Genomic DNA, 19,266 nt, shown 5'->3' with positions numbered 1-19,266 from the left:
AGATGAGAGAAAATCGGTTACGGTGGTTTGGACATGTGCAAAGAAGGCCTACTGACGCTCCGATTAGAAGATGCGACTATGGGACAGAGGTTCAGGGCCGAAGGGGTAGAGGAAGACCTAGGAAAACTTTGGAAGAGACTCTAAGAAAAGACTTAGAGTACTTGGATCTAACGGAGGACATGACACAGGATCGAGCACAATGGCGTTCTAAGATTCATATAGCCGATCCCACTCAGTGACTTGGATTTTCCAAGTCTCCAATCGAGAAGTTTTCCTCACTCGGGAAATTAAGGGAACACTACCCCAACCTACATGCTCCACTCAGAAAGCTTCAACATACAAGCTTCAACAAAAGAAAATTCAAAGAACTTAGCGAAGAAGGCTTTGGTGTATTTAACACAATACGTTGAAATGAAGGAAAGCTTATTTATTGATATCCCCGATCAGCTACAAATATGTACATATACATGAGTCAAAATAAACACACAAGACGGAGCCTTCACAAAGGTTGCTTAGGAGAAGTCTCAGCAGTCGGTAGAGCCCCAGAAAGAGAAGGCACCGGAGGGGGATCATTTGGAGCCTCAGTACTGGACAGAACCCTAGAAGGAGGAGGCATCAGAGGTTGATCATTCGGAGCTTCATTACGCGGTACAGCCCCAGAAGACGAAGGCAATAAATGCCTTTGGAACAAACCCACAAATCTCTGATGATCAAGTAAAACCTGACCATCAGTTTCCTTCATCTGGTCAAGCTTCCTCTTCATGTTTGTAGCATAGTCATGTGCGAGCCGGTGCAACTGTTTATTCTCATGCTTGAGCCCTCTAATCTCCTGTTTGAGACTCATCACTTCAGCCGCCAAGGATTCAACTTGGCGGGTTCGAGCAAATAGGCGTTGGGCCATATTAGACACAGAACCTGCACACTGAACACTGAGAGCCAGCGAATCCTTAACAGCTAACTCATCAGACCGTTTGGAAAGTAGTCTGTTATCTTTGGGAGTGAGAAGGTTCCTGGCCACCACCGCAGCGGTCATATCATTCTTCATCACGGAATCCCCAACGGTAAGAGGACCAGTAGGAGAGACGAAGGATGGGCGCCATATGTTGTCTGGAGAAGGCGGGGCTGCCTCTTCAACAAGGTTCAAGTCAAAACGACGGTCGGAGGGGCCAGACATTTTCAAAGGTGTTGAAGAGAGAAGAGGTCGGACAAATCAAGATCTTAGAAGTGCAAGAATGAAGCTTCTACTGGTGGAGATTCAAGTGTGCTTTGGAACTTAATGTCAGCCTCTATAAAAATCTGCACTCGACGGAGCTTCGGAAATCGAAGAGGCGCCTGCTCAGAAATCGAAGAGGCGTTTGCTTTCTCAAAAGCTGGGCTGCTTAGAGATCACGAGGGTTGATCTCAGAAATCGAAGAGGCGTTTGCTTTCTCAAAAGTTGGGCTGCTCAAAGACCACGAAGGCCGATCTCAGAAATCGAAGAGGCGCTCGCTTTCTCAAAAGCTGGGCTCCCCAGAGACCACGAGGGCCGATCTCAGAAATCGAAGAGGCACCTACTTTTCCAGCCTTGTCAGCACCCGTCACACGCACACTCAGCTTTGCAGAAATTATGGGCATTCTGTCGAAGACTTCTGGGGAAGTAGAAAACACATGAATCTTACTGTTCAATCACCCACTTCCCACACGCAACAATAGCTCATGGGTACCACAGATAACTTTGCCAAAGTTCTCTGCCAAAGTTGAGCACGTGAAGCTTGCAGCTCCCACTACATCGCTCTGACCAAGAAGGGTAAAAGAATAGCAAAGAAACAGCATTAACAAAGTTTAGACCCATAAATTTTGAAGGTCTAGCTACCATATTATTACCCACAAGGGTAAAGGAACAGTACCACTGCTGGATAATTGGAAAGTCCCTGTGTGTCAACCTCTGTGCTTCGTGGCAAGGTAGACTAGCAAACATGCCCAACCTTTACTCACATTCGAGAAAACACTCCCAATAAGATTGCTTGCTCCAAAATCGAAGAGGCACCGTCCTCCGAATCTCGAGAGCCAGACTCCCAACATGACTACTTTCTTAAAAATCAAAGAGAAGGTAAAGGAACAGTACCATTGCTGGATAATTGGAAAGTCCCTGTGTGTCAACCTCTGTGCTTCGTGGCAAGGTAGACTAGCAAACATGCCCAACCTTTACTCACATTCAAGAAAACACTCCCAACAAGATTGCTTGCTCCAAAATCGAAGAGGCACCGCCCTCCGAATCTCGAGAGCCAGACTCCCAACGTGATTACTTTCTCAAAAATCGAAGAGACACTGCTCCCCGAATCTTCGAGAGCCAGACCCCCAGCATGATTGCTTTCTCAAAAATCGATGAGGCATCGTTCTCCGAATCAATCGAAGAGGCGCTCGCTTTCTCAAAAGCTGGGCTGCTCAGAGACCACGAGGGCCGATCTCAGAAATCGAAGAGGCACCTACTTTTCTAGCCTTGTCAGCACCTGTCACACGCACTCAGCTTTGCAGAAATTATGGGAATTCTGTCGAAGACTTCTGGTGAAGTAGAAAGCACATGAATCTTACTGTTCAATCACCCACTTCCCACACGCAACAATAGCTCATGGGTACCACAGATAACTTTGCCAAAGTTCTCTGCCAAAGTTGAGCACGTGAAGCTTGCAGCTCCCACTACATCGCTCTGACCAAGAAAGGTAAAAGAATAGCAAAGAAACAGCACTAACAAAGTTTAGACACATAAATTTTGAAGGTCTAGCTACCATATTATTACCCACAAGGGTAAAGGAACAGTACCACTGCTGGATAATTGGAAAGTCCCTGTGTGTCAACCTCTGTGCTTCGTGGCAATGTAGACTAGCAAACATGCCCAACCTTTACTCACTTTCGAGAAAACACTCCCAACAAGATTGCTTGCTCCAAAATCGAAGAGGCACCGTCCTCCGAATCTCGAGAGCCAGACTCCCAACATGACTACTTTCTCAAAAGCGAAGAGAGGGTAAAGGAACAGTACCATTGCTGGATAATTGGAAAGTCTCTGTGTGTCAACCTTTGTGCTTCGTGGCAAGGTAGACTAGCAAACATGCCCAACCTTTACTCACATTCGAGACAACACTCCCAACAGGATTGCTTGCTACAAAATCGAAGAGGCACCGCCCTCCGAATCTCGAGAGCCAGACTCCCAACATGATTACTTCCTCAAAAATCGAAGAGACACTGCTCTACGAATCTCGAGAGCCAGACCCCCAGCATGATTGCTTTCTCAAAAATCGAAGAGGCATCGTTCTCCGAATCTCGAGAGCCAGATACCACAAACCACTTTTTCAAAGTGCTCTGACAGAGTTAAAACATGTGAAACTGGCAGCTCCCACTACCCTGCTATGACCAAGCAGGGTAAAGGAATAGCATTACTACTTGTTGTTAGGGAGACTCCTATATATGTCGACCTCCATCCCCAACGGACAGGCAGACCTGCAAAAATGCTCAACCCTTCATCATATCTGAGAGGGCACTCCCAACGAAGCCTTTCGAAATATTCAGCTTTCTTTCCCCCCGATAATACCTCTGCAAACAAGCTATACTAGAGCAAGAATATCTCATATCATCAGGGTTAAAAGCAAGAGTATCCCATATCATGCTTTTTCCCTGTCTTTTCCTTTGGCCTTGTTTTTACCTGCAAGACAAGGAGAAAGAGAGCAATCAGTCAGCACTTGGATCAAGCTTCCAGCCAGGAACTGACTGCCTGGAACCCCTTACCTGATTACTTACCTGGCATTGCTCTCGAGTACTCATCTTCAACATCTTATGTTTCCAGGGAAGATTCCGCATCTACTTGAGGAACAGATAGGGCAAGTGCGAAGGATACAAGGAAGCATGTGGAGACAAGCGTAACAGCACACGTGCCGATACACCCATTACTCTGTCAAAAGCAAAAGTATCCCATATCAGCAGGGTGGAACGTACTCTAGATTTGATGGACTTGTTTTGACCCTCAAATTCTTCAGTCGGCCTTATACTCTGGAGGAAACCAGAAAACCCTCCAGCTCAGTTCAAGAATAAGCCTGTGGAAAGTTACTTCTTCAAAAGCAAAAGTATCTCATATCATCTCTTCTCATTTTTCTTCTTTTTATCCTTCATGCTGCTGCAAGATGGGGAGAAGGTGAACAATCAGTCGGAGCTCTGATTGCTTACCTTGTCTGTCACCTCTTTCAGCAGACCCCCTAGCTCAGCGACTTGGGAGACTCCTACTACATGGTTTGTATCGCGCTTGACCAAGCCTGAGACTACAAGTAAGCTTCAAGTGAAATTGATACATTACCTTGTGCATCTCTACCAGTTAAAGATACCACCCCTGGATGGAGGAAGAGTACTTCCAGAGAAGATGCCACATCTACCTATGAGACAGATAAGGCAAGTCAAGACGACACCACACTCCGATACTTAGAAGTTTCGTGATTACGAGATCATTCTCCCACAATATTTCCTAATGTCATTTGTACTAAATCATTCACTTGTACTCACTAAAGGAAAGCTTGAACCTATGTACTTGTGTAAACCCTTCACAATTAATGAGAACTCTTCTATTCCGTGGACGTAGCCAATCTGGGTGAACCACGTACATCTTGTGTTTGCTTTCCTATCTCTATCCATTTATATACTTATCCACACTAATGACCGGAGCAATCTAGCGAAGATCACAAAAAGCGACCGTTTTCGCTACCTAGGATCTATCTTGCAAGAGAACGGAGAATTAGATGGAGATCTCAACCATAGAATACGAGCTGGATGGATGAAGTGTAAGAGTGCATCCGGCGTGTTGTGTGACCGTCGTAGGCCACTGAAGCTCAAGGGAAAATTTTATAGGACGGCAATAAGGCCAGCGATGTTGTATGGCACAGAATGTTGGGCGGTGAAGCATCAACACGTACACAAAATGGGTGTAGCGGAGATGAGGATGCTTCGTGGGATGTGTGGGCACACGAGAAAGGATAAGATTGGGAATGAGGATATCCGAGGTAAAGTAGGAGTAGCCGAAATTGTAGGAAAGATGAGAGAAAATCGGCTCCGATGATTTGGACATGTGCAAAGAAGGCCGACTGACGCTCCGGTTCGAAGATGTGACTACGGGACAGAGGTTCAGGGCCAAAGGGGTAGAGGAAGACCTAGGAAAACTTTGGAAGAGACTCTAAGAAAAGACTTAGAGTACTTGGATCTAACGGAGGACATGACACAAAACCGAGCGCAATGGCGTTCTAGGATTCATATAGCCGACCCCACTTAGTGGGAAAAGGCTTTGTTGTTGTTGTTGTTGTTTATTGTTATTGGCATGAATATAGGTTCATTGGGATGTTGATAAAACCGATAAGAAGCAGCGGAAGTATCTGGATTAGACCTGTAAACGGGTCGGGTTTATCGGGTTTAGGTCGGGTTCAATCCGACCTATTAAGCTAACGGGTCACCCGAATCCGACCTGTTAATCTATCGAGTCATTCGTTTCACCCGTTAACAATTTTTTATTTTTTTTATTTTTTCCAAAACAATTTCAAAACTGGTGCTGACAGTGAAAAAGGTACTAACTTGGATATATAGTAAACAAACAAGGAGCTGCGACTTGGATTTCTCTGGTTCTGGAACTCTTCCTGGAGGCTCTCGAGCTTCTCTCTGCAATTTGAAGTGTCGCGAATTCCTAATTGCGTGAAAATATCGGTCACTCCTGCCGCAAATGCTTTGGATTTGCTTATCAATTGTCGAACCCAAGCTGGCTTCGTCATCGCAGTAGTAGTGCTACTACTCATCACCCAAAGCACTTGGTCATAATATTCATCATCTAATGAAGACGTAGTTGTTATAATTGCAACTGAATTATTCCATGAGAATAATGGTACCAGGTGCTTGAAATCCTGCAATTCTCCTGGCAGACGCATCACATGGAAAACCTCATCGTGTAAGTTGAACGAAAGAATAGCGAGCTCGCACCCTGTCTACAGTACCAAACAATACAAGAATATATTCAAGCCTTGAATGGAGCTGCTGATGATGTCTTCGAAGAGGATGGAGATGAGGGTTGACCTGCGGATCATGGAGCAGGGGAGATTTCTTGGGAAAGATGGTGGAGGGAGCGCAGCAGGGCAATATGAAGGCCCCTGCCGATAAGTTGTGGTTATAATTTATAACAGGTGCTGACGGGTCTAATGGGTTGACCCAAAGTGACCCGTTATTTAACAGGTTCACCCATTAACAACCCGACCCGTTAAGCATTTTTGTTATTTAACAGGTTGTTAACGGGTTCACCCGTTAACCAATCCCAATAATGTATAATTATTTTTGTTAAAAAGTAGTATTTTTTAAATTACTAATTTATTGTTATTGGCATGAATATAGGTTCATTGGGATGTTGATGAAACTGATGAGAAGCAGTAGAAGTATCTGGATTAGACCTGTAAACGGGTCGGGTTTATCGGGTTTGTGTCGGGTTCAATCTGACCCGTTAAGCTAACGGGTCACCCAAACCTGACCCGTTAAGTCAACGAGTCACCCGAACCTGACCCGTTAATCTATTGGGTCATCCATTTCACCCGTTAACAATTTTTTATTTTTTTTTTATTTTTTCCAATACAATTACAAAACTGGTGCGAACAGTGAAAAAGGTACTGACTTGGATATATAGTAAACAAACAAAGAGCTACGACTTGGATTTCTTTGGTTCTGGAACTCTTCCTGAAGGCTCTCAAGCTCCTCTCTTCAATTTGAAGTGTCGCGAATCCCTAATTGCGTGAAAATATCGGTCGCTCATGCCGCAAATGCTTTGGATCTACTTATCAATTGTTGAACCCAAGCTGGCTTCGTCGTCGCAGTAGTAGTGCTACTACTCATCACCCAAAGCACTTGGTCATAATATTCATCATCTAATGAAGACGTAGTTGTTAGAATTGAAACTGAATTATTCCATGAGAATAATGGTACCAAGTGCTTGAAATCCTGCAATTCTCCTGGCAGACGCATCATATGGAAAACCTCATCGTGTAAGTTGAACGAAAGAATAGAGAGCTCGCACCCCTTCTGCAGTACCAAACAATATAAGTATCCATTCAAGCCGTGAATGGAGCTGTGGATGATGTCTTCGAAGAGGATGGAGATGAGGGTTGACATCCGGATCATGGAGCGGGGGAGATTTCTTGGGAAAGATGGCGGAGAGAGTGGATGAGGGCGATATGAAGGCCCCTGCCGATAAGTTGTGGTTATAATTTATAACGGGTGCTGACGGGTCTAACGGGTAGACCCAAAGTGACCCGTTATTTAACGGGTTGTTAACGGTTTCACCCGTTAACAACCCGACTCGTTAAGCATCCCCCCAAATACTAATATTAACGAGTCGAGTTAACGGGTCGGGTCTAAAATGCCAAGTCTAATCTGGATGACCTTTTCAAGAAGCATTTCCGGCAATGGAAGTTTGATGTGTTGCGGGATGTGGAGCGAGGTGATGTTGCCCCGGAGGAGGAGGATTGAAGTTGAATTGGTTTTTTTTTTAATTTTTATGAAATAAGATTTTTAGGACGTTATATTTGACTTTAATTAATAAATTTATGTTACATGGATGACTATTAATATTTACATTAATTATAATATGTATTTGGGATAAGAAATTAGTTTTATTAATTATTTTGGTAATGTTTAATTAGGTTTGAGTTTTTTTATTGAGATTAAAATAAAAATTTACATTAGTTAAAAAGAAAATGCAAAAAAAAAATTAAAATAAAATAAAATATATGCATTTTGCGCGACCAAAATAGTATTCATTGCGCAACTTATTTACATTAATAAATTATAAAGTAAACGAAAAAATTAAAAAAAAATGTGAACTTGTGCGACGAATGATACGGTAGTCGCGCAAAGTATATTTGCGCAATGAACACAGTATTCGTCACGCAAAATCAATAGTCCAAAAGTAAAGTTTATAATCTGGATTTAGCTTCAAAGGCAAAACTACAGATTCAACCTATGCACCTCCTCCCCTTCATTTTTCTTCAATCTAGCATCCATCACTTTCGTTTTCTCTCAATTTCATCATCTAATACTCCCTTCATCTTCTTCTCTAGGTTGATTGAGTTACCTCGATATGTCTGGTAAGCGATTGGTAGGGTAAAAGTATTAATGTAAATTCATATTAACGCCATGAAATTCGTTGCCTATAGGGATATTGTGTGTGATTAGCGATTGGTGGAGAACGATTTAGACGGTATTTTCTTCATTGTATTTTTAAAAAATATATAATTAATTAAATTATGTTGAAATTATGTTATTATATTGAGTTGTGAAATTATATTTATATTACTTTGTTAAATTTGTACGTGACGTACAAATATGTGTTGTGATGTACGAAGTTAATTGCAATTAACTTCGTACTTGTTTTGTTTTTTTAGTAAAACTTACTTTCCCGTTTGAGGATTAGTTGGATTTCACGCATGGATGTGAAAGCATGATTGCGGTCCAATTGATTCTTGAATTGTCGCATTAGTTGGACAATTTGGGAATGCACATTTATGGCACATAGTTTATGGTTGAATGATTAGGTTTCGATTATGGGGATTTCGGTGTCATCTCTGTACCTTCTTCGGGTGGCACATAGGTATTTCATATCTACGTTGTCCATCTGAAGAATTGTACCGAGATGCTTCCGAAATTCCTCCACATCGAAATCGAATCTAATGTAGTCGTAAATTACGTGACATAACTTTGCATTCCTGAATGGGATAAGGCCCTTTTCCGGAGGCATAAGGTGACAATATCATTTGTATGAAGTTGTTGTGATTGTTGTACTTTTATTGTGGTTGTAAGAATTATGGACAGAACGTGGATACATAACCCGAATAGATGCGTGGATGAATACTTGGATGGAATCGAGGATTTTATTGAATTTGCACGTACACACAACCCGAGTGCAACTAGAATTCGGTGTCCATGTAGGAGGTGTAACAACACGTTAAGGGACACAATTGAAAATGTTCGATTTAATTTAGTAAGGAATGGAATGGTAGAGACCTATAATACTTGGAACCATCATGGGGAACAATTAGACAATGCTTCGTCTTCAAACGCCACAAGAGTGGGCAATGTTGAACCTAATGTGGATCCTAATGAACAAGTCATGGATATTATAAATTATGCTTTTCTATTTGCATTGACAAACCACACCAATCAGGAAGGCGAAGATGACGTGTCTGCACCAATGGACAGTGCAGAGTTCGAACTATATGAAAAACTATTAAAAAATGTCAACCAAGAGTTATACCCGGGGTGCGAGAGCTTTTCGATTCTTACTGCCATTGTGGAACTAATGCACGGAAAAATAAAGTATCGTATGTCGAACCAATGTTTCGATTACTTTTTGGGTGTTTTCAAGAGAATGCTTCCAAAGGGCAATTGTTTCTCGAAAGACCATAAACATGCACAAAAGGTGTTGAATGGTCTCGAATTGGGTTATGAAAAAATTCACGCTCGCAAAAACAATTGTATTTTATTCTACAAAGAGAATAAAGCATTGGATAAATTCCCTATATGCAATGAGTCGAGGTTCAAAATGACATCTTAAAATAGAACGACTAAGATCCCACAAAAAGTCATGTGTTATTTGCCTTTGAAACCTAGGTTGCAGTGATTGTATGTGTTGACACATACTGCCACCGACATACGATGGCATAAGAAAAAACGGGTAGATGACGATGTGATGAGGCATCCTGCATATGGGGAGGCATGGAAAGAGTTCGATCGAACATTCCCCGAGTTTGCTGCTGATCCCCAGAATGTTAGATTAGGACTTGCCACTGATGGATTCAATCCATTCGGGGTTCTAACCTACACCACAACACTTAGCCGATTTTCACATTTCCATATAATTTGCCACCTTGGAAATGCATGAAAAAAAAATACATCATGGTGACTCTTTTGATAACTGAGGATCCTGGTAGGTCAATCGATGTTTACTTAAGGTGTTGGTTGATGAGCTAAATGATTTATGGACAAACGGTGTGCGCAAGTATGATAAGTGTACTGGGAATATGCTCACTTTGAGGGCAGCAGTTATGTGGACTGTGAACGATTTTTCCGCATATGCAATGGTTTCTGGGTGGAGCACTAAAGGTTATATGGCATTCCCTGTATACAAAGATGATGTAACATTTGGTTGGCACGCCGGAAAAGTTTGTTACCTTGGTCATCGGAGATGGTTGCCATGGGACCACGAGTAGGGGGAAAATGATAAAGAGTTTGACAGGAAAACAGAGCATCGCCTCAGACCCAAAGAATGGTCCCGTGATCAGATTTTGGAACAGCTTAACCATTTGGATTTTGCTTTGTTTGGGAAAATAATGAGTAGGACTAAACCATATGAACTGGATGCACAAGTCTATGTTTTTTGAGCTCTCGTATTGATCGAAACTAAAATTGAGACACAACATCGACGTTATGCATGTTGAGAAAAATGTATTTGACACATTGGTGGGCACAATTATAGATATCAAGGGCAAGACAAAGAACACGATCAAAGCTCGTCTTGATTTGGAATGAATAGGAATACAAAGGGGTTTATGGATGAATAGGGACAGTGATAAAGCCAAAAGGGATCTTGTGTTTTTTTCCATGAAACCGAATGACAAAAAAGAGTTTTTAAAGTTTGTATAGTCTGTAAAGTTTCCCGATAGGTATGCTTCTAATATTGCGCATTGCATGAATATTCACAAGGGTAAATTTGTTGGACTAAAAAGCCATGACTACCATGTGATTATACAGCGCCTGCTTCCTATAGGTATTCGACACCTATTGCCAGAAGAAGTAGTGAAGCCAATCATGTTGTTGTCCAGATTTTTTTCCCAGCTGACGTCAAGAACATTGCGAAAGATAGACGTTAATTAGTTTCACCATCCTATGCAAGTTTGAGATGATATTTCCTCCAGCTTTCTTCATAAGTATGATACAGGTGATGGTTCATTTGTCGGAAGAGGCATTGCTTGCGGGTCCTTTCAACTATCACTGGATGTATCCAATAGAACGGTATATAATCCTCATCATTTGTTTATTCATCATTAACTGATGCTTACTAATTTGTATCTTATTGTTTTATTTTGGCAGGCTTCTCGGGGAGTTGAAAAAAAAGTGTACGCAACAGGGCGAAGCCTAAATGATGATCTATTATAGAGACTTGGGTTTAATATAAGTCGCTTACATTTTGTAGAATGTATTTAAAAGATGTGGAGATAACTTTCATTCATCCTAAACGCAATAATGATGGGAGTGTGAGAAAGGAGAAACTTTATGTTTTTGCCCAAAATGCACAACCCTTTGGAGATCTTGTACGAGGGGAATCGTTTTCCAAAAATGACATGGAGGTAGCGCATTGGTTCGTACTGAACAATTGTGATGAGACAGTGGAATTTCTAGATGAGCATGAAGAGATGATGAAGCGAGAACATCCATCACATTTGTATGCCAATAAACACCGTGAATTGTTTCCACATTGGTTTCTCGAATATGTAAGTTATAAGTGTTTTGTATTTGACATATGTATTGTAGTTTTTAATTTTCTAAAACTAACAGGTGTGTGTTTTTGTATAATGTTAGGTGAATCAATTGAAAGCATCAAATTCCCCCACTTACAGTGAAGAGTTATATAACTTGGCGTTCGGACCGATTCTCGCTGAATTGTTCTCGGGTTGCCATCTTAATGGCGTCAAGTTTTTTACGGCTGCACGAGATGACAAGTTATGTACGCCAAACAACGGTGTCCATGTCCCAGGTGGAGGCGAAAGTATAGACATTGATTTCTATGGCAAACTAACAAGTGTCATGCAATTGCTTTACAAAGACCAATGCCAAGTGATCATGTTTAAGTGTGGATGGTTTGATATAAATCCAAATAGGCAAGAAAGTGTTAAAATTGACCATGGCGTACTATCTATGAACATTAACAAAACTTGGTACGATGATGACCCTTACATTTTGGCAAACATGGCAAAACAAATTGTGTATCTAAATGACCCTAATGTCCGGAGAGGTTGGAAAGTTGTTCAGAAGATGGATCAGAGGAATGTGTATGCTATACCAGAACAAGACCCTACTAACAACGACATCGACAATGTCATTGACTAACAGTTAGAATCTTCAATGGAAAATGATGCGGAAACACTTCGAGATACAAATCTTATCCAAGAACCATTTCAGATACAATGAATGGCTTCAATCGAAATACCGATTCAGTCAATTACAATTGACCTCGGTAATCTTCCGTGATACAATGGTGCAGTGGGCCCGAACGACGATAGTGATGTACCTATCGAGGAGGAGGAATGGGAGTCGGAAAGTGATAACAATGACGATAGTGAAAGTTATTATAGTTCGGATGATGAATAATGCAATTTATTTGTGACTTGCTCTGTAAAACATATTAAATGAATTTTTTTGTAATTTATTTATCTTATGTTATAAATAAATTGTTTTTATTTGAATAAATATAAATTTAAAAAAAAATTGACACGGGTAAATTATACTTATTGCGCGACGATTAAATTCCTTTTCGTCACGCAAGAAGCTGAAAATTTGACTTTCTGGGCAAGCACGAAAATAATTTCGTGAAAATTTGAATTTTTTGCATGACAAATATCATTCTATTCGTGACGCAAGAACCTCGAGATTTAACTGAAATCGCAAACACTTTCCCCTCAGCTCTTCTTCTCTATAAACCTTCTCTCCCTCCAACAACCCTCTCTCTCACTAAATCTCTGTCACCCTCTCGGTCGCTCGCCACCTCAGACTCTCTCTTCCTCCTCCGACAGCCAAGGTATATGAACAATTTTTGAATTATTTTAGGTTCTAATCTTCTTTGATTTTGTATATGCACAACATGGGAATGATTATTGACCTAGATTAGGGTTCTAATCTGGATATTCTTTTATTCAATTTCAACTGTTTATGAGCCAATTTTGGAAATTTTGATGGAAGTTATCCGCCTTTATTCCAATTTTGTGAAGTACATAATTCTAATTATTTATGAATACAAATAGTGTCTTTTGTTGTAGAATTGAACATATATTCGTGTAAAGTTAGTGGTTCTTCTTTGATATGGAAGTCTCTATGTACTTTTCTTGCAAGTTATTGTGGTATTCTGGCTAATTTTAATCTCTCAATCACTAAGGGTTCACTCATGCACTCTCTCGTCACGATTGTTAGTAGTCATGGTTTCTATGTACTTTTCTATGTCAATGATTCACAATCACCAGCACTAATACAATTAAGTCTTTGATTTCCACAATAGGAAAGAAGTTTGATTTCAAAGGATCTTGGATCTCTTTCTTATTTCCTAAGCTTACAAGTCCATTATCAACAAGGCTTGTTTGTGAATCAGGAGAAGTATGTTAAAGTATTACATAATATTATCACAATGAAGAAAGATACTAGCTAAGATAATTTTGTCAAAGCCATAGCAGAGATATTGTCAGAATGAAGAAGATGAGGGAATGAACTGTGAACATGAAGATCTTTGAGCAATTGTTGGATCCAAACAATTTCAGCTGTTGTAGTAGCCATTGCTCTATATTCAGCTTCAATGGAAGACCGGTTGACTATATGTTGCTTTTTAGAACTCCATGAAACAGGATTAGATCCAAGAAAGACCGCAAAACCTATTATGGAATACCTATCATTAGGGTCCCTAGCCCAGTCAGCATTTGCGTAAGCCTTAATATTCAAGAAACCAGGACGCAAAAATACTCCCCAGCCTAAGGTACCTCAGAGATATCTCAGTATCCTCTTTACAGCAACAAAATGAGATTCCAAATGAGAGTGCATATATTAACAGACTTCGTTGACTTAATATGCAATATCTGGACGGGTGAAAGTCAGATATTGTATTGCACCAACAATGCTTCTGTATATAGTAGGATTGGAGAATGATGAATTGCCATGATTCAATAGTTTTTTATTAGGATGATAGGGGGTTATACACGGTTTGCAATGGAACATATATGTCTTAGTTAGAAGATCTTGGACATACTTGATCTGGTGAACAAACATGCCCCGAGATTGATAGTCAATTTGCAACCCCAAAAAATAGTGAAGAAGCCCTAAATCTTTCATGTCAAAGTCCCTTGTCAATTGAGACACCACAGTTTGGATACACTCATTATTATCACCAGTTAGAATAATATTGTCCACATAAAGCAACAACACAATAATAGACTTGCCATCATATTTAACAAATAAGGAAGGGTCAGCAAAGGATGATTTAAACCCTAATGATAGTAGGAAGGAGATAAACCTGTCATTCCAAGCTCGAAGAGCTTGTTTGAGGCCATAGAGGGATCTTTCCAATTTGCATACGTACTCAGGATGGTCTTTGTCAATGAAACCCTGTGGTTGTGACATATAGACCTCTTCGTCAAGAAATCCATGTAAGAACGTGTTCTTGACATCAAGTTGTTTAAGTTTCCATCCTTTGGTTACAACAAGAGACAATATTACTCTGATTGTGGTTGGCTTAACTACCAGACTAAAGGTTTCATGATAGTCTATACCGGCCCCTTGAGAGTAACCTTTGGCTACTAATCAAGCCTTACGCCTTGCAATGGTACCATTGGTATTTCTTTTGATCTTGTAGATCCACTTGCAGCTTACCAAGTTCTTATTGGGAGGTAAGGGAACCAAGGACCATGTATGTTGTTGAAAGAGAGCATACCTCTCCTCACACATAGCCTTTTACCACTAACCTGACTTTGATGCTGCAGTGAACGAAGTTGGTTCAATATCTAAATCTAAATGTAACACAGTATGAAAAGCTTGTTTCTTTTTTACAATTCTAGACTTAGATCTTGTCTGCATGGGATGACTATTGGTTGAAGGAAGATTCACACTGTAAATCTGAAGCTTGAGAGATTGTTGTATCTTGATGTAAATCACTTGTGTCTGTATATAATGTAGAAGAACTTGAAGAAGCTGAAGTGGAGCTTAATGTTGCATTAGATGAATCAGACACAAGATCACCAGTATTAAAAGTAAGGGACTCAGTAATAGGTTGTGTAGCAGCATCCAATGATGGAACAAAAACATGTGGGAAAGGAATGGGAATAAATGAAGTGTGGTGAATAGTATTGTTATGAACCACAGAATGAGAAGACAACTTCGAGGACTTAGGACCAAAAGACTTAGATAAATGAGATATGGTATGTGACAAAGAAGAAAATTGGGTTTCATCAAATAATACATGTCTAGAAACAATAAACTTGTGGTGATGCACATCATAGCATATATACCCCTTGTATTTGGCAGCATACCCTAAGAAAATGCACTCCATGGTTTTTGGTTCAAGCTTATTGGATCTATAAGGTTTCATGAAGGGATAACATAGGCAACCAAAGACTTTTAAATGATCAAGTCTTGGTGGAGTGTGATAGAGAACCTCAAATGGAGACTTCATACCAAGAATAGATGTAGGCATCCTATTTATAAGATAGGTGGCTGTAGCATATGCATGATACCAAAACTTGGAAGACAAGGAAGCTTGTTGAAGACGGGTAATGGTTGTTTCAATAATGTGTCGATTTTTTCTCTCGGCCAAACCATTTTGTTCAGGGGTATAGGGACAAGACAATTGATGCATAATACCTTTTAAGCTAAGAAATCTTTGAAATTTAGCACTCACATACTCCCCACCACCATCACTTCGTAAAATCTTAACAGTTGCAGCAAAGAAGTTAAAAGCATAAGCTTGAAATTGAACAAAAATATCAAACACAACAGCTTTATTAATAAGAGGAAAGATCCAAGTATATCTAGTACACTCGTCGATAAAGGACACATAGTACTTATATCCTTCTAAAGAAAATGGTAACTTGGTGAACTTGCCTTTGAGACAAGGAATACATGTGTGTGGACTAGATTTGTCACTAAATGGAATAGAAGCTTTACTTAAAGCTGCTTGAACAATGAAGTTGGTAGGATGTCCCTACCTACAATGTTATTGTGTAAAAGAGACTTTCTGTCCAAGGAATGCTGCTAGTGAGGTTGTTGTAGGTTTGATGATAGGAAAAGGATACACTGCATTATTACTCAGTCCATGGAACAATGTTTTCTCGGTGACCTTGTTCTGTATAGAAATAGATATGTCATCAACAATGCATCGACAATTGTTGTCTTTACATAACTGATGCATAGACAAAAGATGTTGAGACAATCTTGGAACATGCAGGACAAAATTTAATCTAAAATTATAATTTGGATTTGGAAGAGTAGAATTGTCAAAGTGAGCAATATACAAACCTTCGCCACTAGCTCCAGTAACTATTTCAGTAAAAGGATAAGGTGCTGCAATGTTCAGATTTGACAAATCAGACGTCATATGATTCATGGCTCCAGAATCTAAAAGCCAAAATTCTTATGCAGGTGATATGGGACTGGTGTTTGTTCTAGCATTCATAGCAACAGGTGGAGTAGGCACCTCTTATGGAGAATATTGTGAAGACTGCACCATATGAGAGATTGGATATGGAGCTATAGACATTCTTGCATTCTGAGTATGATTATAATATTATGGGGATGAGTAATAACCCTGTGGAATCTGTGGATACTGTGGTGAAGAAATGGAATAACCTTGTGGAGACTGCTGATTTCTGTCAAAACAAGTGGCAGCGCCCCACTCAATGACAATCTGACATCCACGTTGAAAGCAATTTTTGGCTGAATGATCATTTTTATCATAGTTCTGGCATTTTTTCATTGATTGATACCCTTGAGAAAACTACATTTGATTATATGAGGAAGGAAACTGCTGTTTGTTAGTTAGGTAAGTAGAAGGAAAAGGTGTAAAGCTGGTAATTTAGTTTTCTTTGCATGTCTTTGTATAAAGTATTCTCATATGAATGATCATGGTAAGCATTAGGCCATTAGTCTTCAAGTATTGAAGCAATTCATAATAGCATTTGAATTTGCTGCTTAAATTCCCAGGTTCTACTATGTAATATTTCACTTGGCATCAACTGTTGTGATTGTTGTTGGATATCATATATTATTAATTACAATATACAGGGTTTGGGAAATGTTATAACTTTTGGGGTGGTTCTGCCGAAACTTCGGTATAATTTGTAGTGTTTGTTTGACTGTTTTTTATTTTTTTCAGCAAAGAAAAATACCTAGGGACCTTATTGCCAGTTGAAGACAACGAAGGTCACCCGGGTGACCAACAAACGTATCAAGATCAGATACAATGATCGGCATCGGGCTGCACCAACGCCGGAGTAGCATAGCGCATTGGCCCATGACATTGGTCACGTCGTTCGGACCTATTGCCCTATATGATGGAAGTCTTGGAAGGCGATGCCAGACGAGGTGAGGACAAAGGTGCACGATTATTTATAGTTAAGTAACCTGACTTTTTATTGTTTTTCCTTTAAATTTTATATATTCATATTAATTAATGTATGTAATTAATTTGTTACATTGCAGACGAACTACAATTTCGACAGCATCAACGACAATATGTTGGCGTACATCAACAGGCTCTTCGTTGAACGGTACAAGCAGTGGAATAGCGACTTGCACCAATATCTTCAGACATTTGATGATCCGCAAGTTGCTCTTGAGGAGGGTTACCCGAAGGAATTTAAGGACCGAGAAGAAAATTGGGTGTGGCTTTGCAGTCATTTTCAGGAACCTGGCTATGTGGTACGTTTTTTTTTTATTAAGTCTAAAAGTATTATACGTTTCTTACTAATGTTTATTATTATTTTTATTTCATTTAAATTACAACTAATAAGTTTATTATGTGTATAACAAAAGAAGGTGAAAGCCAACAAGATCAATCGGGAGAAGAAGACTCTTCTCCAGCATTCAGGTTCGAGGCCCTTCTCATATAGGATGGAGGAGCGACGGTAGGTAATAATAAAGCTTTTCATATTCAATTTTTAATAAGTCAGTAATATTAATTTTTTTTCGTACTAACATTTTTCTTATCTTGTTCTATTCATGGGGTTTCAAAATTCCTGGAGATCGATGTCTTTGCAAACGTTTATGTTCAACTCGGGGATGAGTTGGTCGAGTCCCTTCATGTAAGTATTCTTCAATTGTAATTACTATCTTATGCATTCAAGTATCATGGTTATTATTTTAATGTTATTATTAATATTTCATGTTATATTACACATGCAACAATGATGGAGAAGAGGCAGTTGGTTCTTCAAGAGTTCGTCACCCAGCTTCCTTCCGAGACCCCGATCAAGTATATGGATCCTCACGAGGATGCGGGGTTTCAAATCCTTACAGACTCCTTGGATCAGACTCTCGGGCGGAGGTCGGGGACGTATTGTAAGGGGATGGGGAATGCCAGACGGGAGGAACCTAGAGCATCTTCATCCTCGCAGTCGAAGGGCAAGGTGACAGCTTTGACAGCAGAGGTGGCCGGCCTTAGGACTGAGCTCACCTTGTATAAGAGCCAGATATCACTGATCATACAGACCCTCAGTCAATCCAGCATTCGTCACCCGGATATTCGTCCTCCGTCAAAGTCCAAGCCCCTCCAACCCAAGCATGCCAGAACTCCACCCCTTCGACCTTTAAGCCCGTCCTCAACCCTGAGCCCTTCTTGCCTTAATCTTTCCAGCCATATGCGAACAACAACCCCATAGATTATTCCACCTTTTTTTCTTAGTCGTTTACTCCCTTACTTTTAAAACTTTTTCCTTGTACATACATTTTATTTTTATTTTAAATCAATCATTTTTTTCTCTTCATTACATTTTTTTATTCCAATTTAATTTTATTATTTTATTACAAAATTAAATCTAGAACAAAAAATATAATTTTAAAATATATGTATATATATATTTTTTTTTTTGCACAACAAATAGCTTCATCGTGCACATTTTTTTGTGATGACCCACTTTCGTCACACAAGAATAACATGTCATCACGCAAAGTTTTTAGAGACGAAGATTAGTCGTCCCATGTTTGTATCCTGGCATTTTGTGCGACGAATGAGGAACCGTCGCGCCTTATTTTCCACAACCAACGTTTTAGTTCATCATGCAAATTCTTTCTTCATGATCTTTGCGCGACGGATTCGGCGTGACGAAATTTTCGTCGCGCATATGTTTGTGCGACTATAATAAGCTTTGCGCGACCAATTTATGTTCGTCACGCTAAATGTTAAACATAGTAGTGTGAATAACAAGCATAGTAATTTTTCTAATAAAAAAATGCATGGTTATAAGTTGAAGAATAATCAGT

The 19,266-nt window shown here is 39.9% G+C and overlaps 1 protein-coding gene across 1 annotated transcript; it reads right to left on the bottom strand.

Moving 5' to 3' along the window:
- Positions 1-406: 406 nt before the first annotated feature.
- On the bottom strand, positions 407-3,397 carry LOC126629704 (uncharacterized). Its single transcript, XM_050299806.1, has 2 exons — positions 2,878-3,397; positions 407-1,964 (listed from the first exon to the last, which is right to left on the bottom strand). Exon 2 carries the CDS (start codon positions 1,172-1,174, stop codon positions 500-502), a length of 675 nt encoding a protein of 224 aa, XP_050155763.1. The 5' UTR covers positions 1,175-1,964; positions 2,878-3,397; the 3' UTR covers positions 407-499.
- Between the last annotated feature and the right edge of the window lie 15,869 nt (positions 3,398-19,266).

The sequence above is a fragment of the Malus sylvestris genome, chromosome 7 (assembly GCF_916048215.2).
Source record: "Malus sylvestris chromosome 7, drMalSylv7.2, whole genome shotgun sequence".
Taxonomy (NCBI): Eukaryota; Viridiplantae; Streptophyta; class Magnoliopsida; order Rosales; family Rosaceae; genus Malus; species Malus sylvestris.
This window is presented reverse-complemented; position numbering and strand designations above follow the sequence as displayed.